Below are 9,495 nucleotides of genomic sequence, written 5' to 3'. Positions count from 1 at the left end.
CTAATACTTCCCGCGGCTATAGAATATAATAGAACTATTCACTCAGAAACAAATAAAAGACCCATTGACATAATACACTCATCGACCATTGAGCTCAACACAGAAATTAGGGATAAAGTCTTAAATGCCCAGAACATTCAACTACAAAGATTGAACAAAACAAGACAAGACAGAAATTTTCAGGTAGGAGACAAGGTTCTTGTGAAATCAAATAAGAGGTTGGGAAACAAACTTTCAGATTTGTACTCCGAGGAAACCGTCGAAGCAGACTTAGGGACCACAGTCTTAATAAAAGGGAGGGTGGTCCATAAGGACAATTTGAGGTAATTACAATAAATCTTATTTTTCTTTTTTATTTTTATCTTCGACACACTAGGATTTGGATGATTCTACTCCTCGCCGTACCAATAGCAGCTAAAATGACCGACTACACGACCTCAAATTACATACCAATTATAGACGGGCATGTGACTATTTGGAGAGACTTCCAATACCTCAAACACAAACAACCGACTTAACCATGTACTCGGAAATAATTAAAGAAACAGAAGAAATGAGAAACCATTTCCCCCAGTCACATATGAGGCAGATATTAGACTCAGATTTACGACACATTAAGACTCTCATAGATACCGTAAATGTTCATCATAGACACGCTAGAAGCATAAATTTATTAGGCACCGCATTAAAAATCGTAGCCGGTACTCCAGATTTTGATGACTTTGAGAGCATTAAATTTAGGCAGAAAGAACTCATAGAATCAGAAAGTAGACAAATAAACATTAACACAAAGACCCAGGAACAAATAAACATCCTAACGAACACGGTAAAACTTTTAGTAAAAAATGCAAAAGCAAAACAGATAAATACAGAAAATTTATATGAGAACTTGCTATCAAGAAATAGAATTATTATTTCCGAACTCGAGGCCTTAATGTTGTCGGTTACTCTTGCAAAAATTGGAATAATCAATCCCGCGATTTTAGACTCAAATGACTTACAAAATTTAATCAATGAACATTCCACAAATGTTACTATAACCGATCCAATGGAAGTAGCTCAAATTAAAGTTTTATTAAATAATAACTTTTTACACTTTATATTAAAATATCCTAAGCCCCACATAGCTTGTAAGAAAATAATCTTGCACCCCGTTGAACACAACGGCACTATTCTTAATTTTGCTGAAGGCGATAGTGTAGCTGACTGCGGTAACAAAATCATGCCGATTGGAAACTGCAGCGCTGCCCTTACGACAACATTCTGCAGAGAACTGCCCTATGCAACATGCGCACAACAACTCCTCTCAGGAGGCAACGCACACTGTTCGACTCGCACCAGCCACCTCGAGCCACTAACAATCATCGATGACGGCGTTATTATTCTCAATGACGGAACAGCTACGGCCAATGGACAACTGGTAACTGGAACGTTCCTCGTTACATTCGACGAGGAGGTAAAAGTAAACAACACCTTATACCGAAACTTGAAGAGCTACGTAAAAAAATTCCCAGCACCCGCTGCATCAACGGTCCTTAACATTACAGACCATCAGGAAATACTGAGTTTACCATATTTACAGAAATTAAACATAGAAAACCTACGATACATTGGCGAAATGGAAAAGAGACTGGAAAACCGGCCTATAATATCTGGAGTGGCCGCGTTCGCTTTCTTCGCCATCTGCTTTATCATTTTCAAGCTCTACCAAAGACGCCAGCGAGTTCGTCGCCAGCATGACCTTCAAGTTATTATTGACGGTTTCAAGAAGTCCGAGGACGTCCTTCATCTAAGCGGGGGAGGAGTTAACACGGTCACCCGGCAACAGAGAAGTTGCCAAACTGATCACGCGTAGCCGGCATGAGAATAATGCAAAGCCAGCGACACCTGCGGATATTGCCCAAGCTTCGGTCAGCGCTATCAGCGGGCAATGCACTGCGACGCAACCGACGGCTACCCAACACCACACACGGGGCGCCGGGTCAGCACTTTCAGGGCATAGGGCTAGCTTTCATTATAAGAATTTATGTACTTAGTATTTAGTTGAATTTTGGAAATAAATCGTGACGGTCATCGCCTCCCGAAAGTCTTCTCATTCGCTCAGTACCGCGCGTCTTAAGTAAAAACCTGAATAAGGAAATAATTAATTTTTATATATAAATTTTTATCTTCCAGGATCATTTCAAAGTTTCAAAAATGAATTAAGAACGGTGTAAGGGATTCCTGTAATAAGGAAAACAACCTTCACGTTTGAGTTCTGTATTAAAACTGACTTTATTTCTCTAAGTCTAAGTCTATTCTAAGTCTTCGCTTACGTAACTAACATGAAATTCTTATAATATCCTTATCTATGGTCTACGCAGAAACCACATCTGTAAGCCTGAGCGGGAGCCTTATCAACGGTCTCCCGCAAGGCGACCTTTTGTGCAGTGTGAGAACTATATTTATGGTCAGGCTCAAGTGGCCTGTCCTTAAGATTACAATTGTTCGGCACTGCACCCTTGTAGGTTTTAAGTTACAGATCGTTATTAACGGCTCTAGATAGATATACATGTTGACAGAACCAGAGCTCGTAAAATCTTATATTTATGATAATTAGTGCTCTTCTTGAACATTATGCCAAGGGCCGGCAAAGTGAGGTGTACAGGTTATTAATACATCAATTCTTTTCGTTACCAATGCAAACATAAAATTAGTGGACTGTATTTATACCCGTTACTTGTAGAGTAAAAGGATATATTGTATTCGTGCAAAAGTATGTAACAGGTTGAAGAAAGCGTTTCTGACCCTATAAAGTATATAAGTTAACTAAGTTAACCCGGCGACGGCAATGACCTATCGTCCGAAGGCTCGCTCCGGCCAAATTGCTGACACAGCGTCTGGCTGGAAGCTCGTGCATAGCCGGCAAAGACTACCCATTGGAGTGGCCGCTATGAGTCTCTTTTTTGTTAGCTTTAAGTTTCAGTTTAGATTTGACTTTATATGAATAAAGAGCTGTCGCTCATACAAATTATACTCCGACTACCGTCGTTAAATTCTTATTATTGAAAAACTGTCTGAGTCCCTAGACCCTTCCAACATAATCTTCGTAATTCATCTTGGAGAATTCTACGGCCAGCCGGCTAACCACCACAGCGACGAACCTTGCCACCCGCAGCCCCCTGGGTAAGCTGCAACTGCGAGGGAAACTTAAATAATTTAATTTATATATTCTTGTTCAGGATCACTAGCCGAGTCGATCTAGCCATGCCCGTCTGTCCGTCTTTCTGTCCGTCTGTCTGTCCGTCTGTCTGTCCGTCTGTCTGTCCGTCTGTCTGTCCGTCTGTCTGTCCGTCTGTCTGTCCGTCTGTCTGTCCGTCTGTCCGTCTGTCTGTCCGTCTGTCTGTCCGTCTGTCTGTCCGTCTGTCTGTCCGTCTGTCTGTCCGTCTGTCCGTCTGTCCGTCCGTCTGTCCGTCTGTCTGTCCGTCTGTCTGTCCGTCTGTCTGTCCGTCTGTCTGTCCGTCTGTCTGTCCGTCTGTCTGTCCGTCTGTCTGTCCGTCTGTCTGTCCGTCTGTCTGTCCGTCTGTCTGTCCGTCTGTCTGTCCGTCTGTCTGTCCGTCTGTCTGTCCGTCTCTGTCCGTCTGTCTGTCCGTCTGTCTGTCCGTCTGTCTGTCCGTCTGTCTGTCCGTCTGTCTGTCCGTCTGTCTGTCCGTCTGTCTGTCCGTCTGTCTGTCCGTCTGTCTGTCCGTCTGTCTGTCCGTCTGTCCGTCTGTCTGTCTGTCTGTCTGTCTGTCTGTCTGTCCGTCTGTCTGTCCGTCTGTCTGTCTGTCCGTCAGTCTGTCTGTCCGTCTGTCTGTCCGTCTGTCTGTCCGTCTGTCTGTCCGTCTGTCTGTCCGTCTGTCTGTCCGTCTGTCTGTCCGTCTGTCTGTCCGTCTGCCTGTCCGTCTGTCTGTCTGTCCGTATGAACGCTGAGATCTCGGAAACTATAAAAGCTAGAAGATTGGCATTTTGCATGTAGATTTTAGGAGTTCCAACGCAGCGCAAGTTTGTTTCAAAATGGTGTCACGCCTCCTCTGACGCCCACCAGCCACAAGCTGTGGCCACAGTTTTGATGATATTATGAAAATTTTAATTGATATGTATTTGTTTTGTCAATAAATATCGATTGGCCTAATAAAAGTTTGCCACGCCCACTGTAACGCCCAAAAACCCATTAAACACTTAAGCCTGGCTAGCGCCTTCATTTCCGCCTTTCATGGCCCGTGGTACCAATGTATTGGGGTAGATGGCGCAATGTAATAGCGCCATCTAACGGATGACTTTGGAACAGCTGGCCAAGGTGCTCAACAGAGTCAACGTTATTTGATGATGCTCGTGCTGTAAAGCTGCCAGCTCTAAGAGATCGCCTAATTCAAATTGATAATTTGAACTTTTTGTTCTTTTTTCCTGTGGTCACTCTAATTCACATTATGTTAATGCAAAATCTAAAGTTGTTTAGCTGAGTAACGGGTATCTAATAGTCGAGGCACTCGACTATAGCGTTCTGTCTTGTTTTAAATTGATATATTTATTTATTTGATTTTAACTTATTATAAGACACCTTGCAACGGTTCGGCGAAAGCAACGGCTTGCAATCGTTGCCTTGTAGCACATTTTCTTATGGCATATATTACCATGATTATTGTTTTTTTTTCGGACGTTGATACACTATGATCAGCGCAAACAAGTGGCCCTTTCGACACCAAGCAGTGCTTGTTACGAGCGGAGCCCTATTACCCAATGGGCGTAAAAACGAGATCGCGACAAGTGAGAAAGACACTATAGAAGCGGACAGACTAAGTTAGAAATACGTAAGTAATAAGACTAATACTAATACTAATTATGTGCTAAGTAAGATAAAATGAATGCTTTTAGGCTTGGCAAAGAGTCGGTAGTAGAAATAACATGGTATAGTCTATTATAGTCGTTACACAGTACTCTAAACGGTTCATGCATATCATAGTTAGATCTACAAATATTTAAAGTAAGAGGAACATAGTTCCTGGTAATTCTATTAGGCACGGATAAGTTTATACGACCCAGTAACTCGGGACTCTCCACGTCCCCGTGAATAAGTTTATAGATAAAAGTTGTGCCAAGCATCGTTCTACGGCTCACTAGGGATGGTAGATTAATTAGCAGAAGTCTACTAGAGTAGGATGGTAAAATAAGGCTTGCATTCCAGTTAAGGCCCCGTAGAGCAAATAATAAAAAGTTATTTTGCACAGACTCTATCCGGTCTATATGTACACCATACTGAGGACTCCAAACTGCTGAACAGTACTCCAGGATTGGACGGACTAGTGAAATGAACAGAGTCCAAAACTTTTGCAACAACAACATCCTTTTATGCGAAACTCACCTCTGCATTAAAAACATAAGCCAAATTAAGCAATTATGGGATCCGGCGCACATAGGAATATATGGGAACGGTCGGGCTCTGTGCCACACAGTCATATCTGGAGTCCAACAGGATATCTGAAAACATTAAGAACATATTTCTCAACTTGGAATTGAAAGACTGTTCGTCTTCTAAACATTGCTATAAACAATTTAAGGGGGTATGGTTAATTCGAAGTTTTATTGGCAATACGAATAGCCTCAGTAAAATTTTTGTTTTTGATAATAAAACATTTAAACAATATGTGTAAAAATTTGCATCCAAAAATATTGAAAAGTGAGTGAGATATGGTCAATCTCTGTCTGCATCTTGAAAAAAGGTTGTCTGCGGTGAACATTTTAACTAATCACAGAATCATCTGAATTGAATCATTATTGAAAAGACGAATTTCCACAGGTAACGCAAAAACCCCGATTTTCGCCCAAAAATCCGAGTTATTTGTTGTTGTAAAAATAATAAATTGTCCCAAAAACAAAAAAAAACTAGATAGCGTTACCTGAGGAATTTAGTAAAGAAGTACTGTGTAATTTCAAAACGATTCGTCCAGTAGATTTTGCAGGATCGTGTGCACTGACTTTAAAAATGGCAACTTTTCAGGAGAGCGTTTTAAAGTTTTCGTATACAAAAGAGCTAACTTCCCCACGTTCAACTGCCCATAACATCGGAAGTTTTTAATACTGTACCCCTTAACCCTGACAAAAATGACATCAAATTCTCTGCGTTAAGCAACAGAAGGGTATAAGCCATTGTTCAGATGAACACTAATAAAGTATACGATTTTATGGGCTCTTAATTTCTGATCAACAAGAGAGAAGCGTCAGCACTTGAAATGCTGTAAGTGCAGGCCACTAGAGCCTACCCAAAATATAATCATGATTCCACCGCTGGGGTCAAAATCCCGCTTGGGCAAGCAGATAAGATAACAATTTCAAAATAGCTTCCTAAGTTTTAATACAAGACTCAATTGAAGAGGTTGCCATACTAACTCGATTAAAAACCGGACACATAAATTTCCAATCTGCGGGGACGAACTATCAGTCAAACATCTATTAGATACATACGGACACTATCATATCCTCAGAACAAACCTCATTGGTCTTACCACACCACCAATTCAAATTTAAATTATTAATTAAATTACACCTATTATAAAATGTTAAGTCACAAATACATTAAAGTAAAGTTTTCTCAATTACCGAGTCGATGGCTACAGTAGCTAGTTACACCTTTCCCTAAATTAGTTTTTATATTTTAAATATGATTTATGTATAATAGTTAATACTAAATAACAAAAAAAATGAGTCTATAGTCCGGAGATCACTCGGGTAGTTCGCAGTGGTTAAGGTCTGATGTGTCGGGGGAGTGATGGTCCGGAGGGTCGTGCGGGAGGACCAGGTGCTCAATGGAAGCTGTTGGCTGCGTCCCGCTGGTTCGTGGGTAACGGAGGGACGCCCTTGGAACAAATAAAAGAAAAATATTCATTGTCGCCCCGCAATAGACAACGATTAAATGGTTCGGTGTTGTTCGATCCCCGCAGTGTCTTTCTACCGGCTGTGGTCTCTCTTATCCGTTGCTTGCCCTATTATTCATTGATTCATTGAGAGTGACCGTTATGCGTTGGGTCAGTGTGACCCTTGTATTTCTTCGGAGCAGTCGCATAAGTAATTTCCGTTCAAATGATGTTTTTAATTTTTTTATTTATTCAAAGTACTTTTTTTATTGGTAATTATTTTTTTTATCATATTTTATTCATTGGAAAGTATGAAAGAAATGGAAGGAAGCTTTTCAATACACAAGTCTATTAAGCCAAGTCTGTCTGCCTGTCCGTCCATATGAACGTATATATAGCATTAAGGCTTAAGGTTTTCTTACGCAGCGCCAGTTTATTTCAAAATGTTGCCACACCCACAAGACACCTAAGAGACCTCGTAAGGGCCAGTTATTAGAAGGAATATGTCAAAACAGCAAACAAAAAAGATATTCGGTCAATATCTATCAAAACAGTTTAAAACAAGTTTTAATTATGGAGCCACAGCCTATTTGAAAACGTAGTTCATATATTTGAGTGAGCAGAAGAGTTGTTGGCGCGTTGCTTAAGCTTTACGAAATGCGTATCAGCTGGGGGCATCAGCTGATTTTTCTGTCATTTAATAATCGTTCTGGGAGATTTTAGCAGTTTTAAGAGGGCTTAGGCTAGTGCGATAAAACGGCTTTAGCTCATACGAACAGTGTAGTGGAAGCGTCAAAAGAACTATACCATTTTACTTTCAATATTCAAGATAACTATACCCAAGTGGTCCTTTATCATACAGTCGTCCAGCGCTTTCTAAATGTGCTCTGTTCAAGAAGAGGACTGAAAAGTGTTTCCTGGGAAAAAAATGGGGCCAAAGAACGTCCTCCTTCTGAAACTGGCATGGCCAAAGAGACAAGCGTTCCTGTTTCGGCTGATGTGACTCGATCTACTTTCTTTATCTCATGTTGAGCAATAAAATTTTTAACATGTACCATGTGTTCATATAGAGCCGAAAATTGATAACATCCAGCAGGCCATGGGACAGCCACAAAGTAACATGGAATCTATGATGATTACTTTGCAACAAAATATGATGGAATTTATGTCCTTCATGAAAACCACAATGCAAGCCCTTATGCAAAACCAAAATATCTTTTTACAAATGCTTGCAGCTCAGCAGTCCAAATAAACCATGCCTAGCCTTCGAATAACTCTGTGGAACGCCAACGGTGTTTCACGGCATAAACCTGAAATAACTCAATTTCTGAACGAAAACCACATCGTCGTTATGTTGCTGGCAGAAACGCATCTCACCAGCAAATATAACTTTCAAATACGGGGATACACGTTCTACGGCGTTGATCATCCAGATGCGTCAAGCACCACTTTCACCAACGGTTTGCAAAAAATCATCTGCAAGCTACATCGATAAAATTACAGTTGGGCCACTGCAACCTTGCCATTGCCGCCGAAGACCAATTCATGGACTTCTACAATTCACTTGGTGAGCGATTCATAGCAGCAGGAGATTACAACGCCAAGCACACGGGGGATCCCACCTTGTGACCCCCAAAGGAAGACAATTATTAAATGCACTCATTAAAACATGCAACAAACTGGACTACGTTTCACTAGACAGCCCTACATACTGGCCTACAGATCCTAGAAAACTACCTGATTTAACTCTTCTTCAAAGCCCGGAGTTAATCGAGCACCCTCGCAGGCTGACGTCGCCAAGAACCAACTGGCTGAAGTTCAAAAAGAACGTAAGTTCCCACATTGAACTAACTCCACAGCTCAACATCAAGGAGGACATCGACTGCTATACCGATGCACTGGAGTCTGTACTCGTCGCAGCAGCCAAAGTCTCAACACCGCAAAGGTGGGATGGGCACACACACCAACACAAAACTAACCTTGAAATCGAACAGCTTGTTCTGGAGAAAAGACGTTTGAGACGTGCTTGGCAATCCAGCAGATCGCCATCCTCAAAACAAAGTCTTAAGGAAGCTGACTGACCAGGGCTCTAAGGCAAGAAGAAGTAAAAGCACAACGCCAGTACATTGTGAAACTTTCACCCTCCAGCACTAAGCATCCCTTGTGGAGGGCCCACCCAAATCTAAGTGCGCTGGCCGAAACAGTAATTCCCATAAGTGACTCTTCAGGCAGCTGGGCCAGAAGCGACAAAGACAGAGCTTGTACATTTGCTTTACACCTTCGAAATGTTTTCCAGCCAAACCCTGCTACTAATTCATTCGTACTGCCGTCGCCGTCAATTCGAATCGTATCTGAGACGGAGCCAATTCTGTTTCAACCAAATGAAGTTGCAAAAGTAATCAGCGAGCAATTGAAACCAAAAAAGGCCCCAGGCGGTGATCAAATAACTCCCAAAATGTTAATCGAACTTCCAAACTGTGCAGTTGAGGTTAGTTGTAAACTCTTTAACGGGATTACACGACTTGGCTATTTTCCAAAAAAAATGGAAAAAATCGGTAATTATAATGATCCCAAAGCCAGGAAAAGATCACACAATACCAGCTTCGTACAGACCGATAAGTTTACT

General features: G+C 41.4%; 1 protein-coding gene across 1 annotated transcript; it reads left to right on the top strand.

Moving 5' to 3' along the window:
* The first annotated feature begins 1,222 nt into the window (after positions 1–1,222).
* Positions 1,223–1,855, top strand: LOC123037087. The gene has a single exon (XM_044456561.1). The coding sequence runs from the start codon at positions 1,223–1,225 to the stop codon at positions 1,853–1,855; it is 633 nt and encodes a 210-aa protein (XP_044312496.1).
* The last annotated feature ends 7,640 nt before the right edge of the window (positions 1,856–9,495 follow it).

Source organism: Drosophila rhopaloa, unplaced genomic scaffold (assembly GCF_018152115.1).
Source record: "Drosophila rhopaloa isolate 14029-0021.01 unplaced genomic scaffold, ASM1815211v1 contig_116, whole genome shotgun sequence".
In the NCBI taxonomy this organism is placed as follows: domain Eukaryota; kingdom Metazoa; phylum Arthropoda; class Insecta; order Diptera; family Drosophilidae; genus Drosophila; species Drosophila rhopaloa.
Note: the sequence above shows the minus strand (reverse complement) of the source record. Positions and strands in the feature narration are given on the sequence as shown.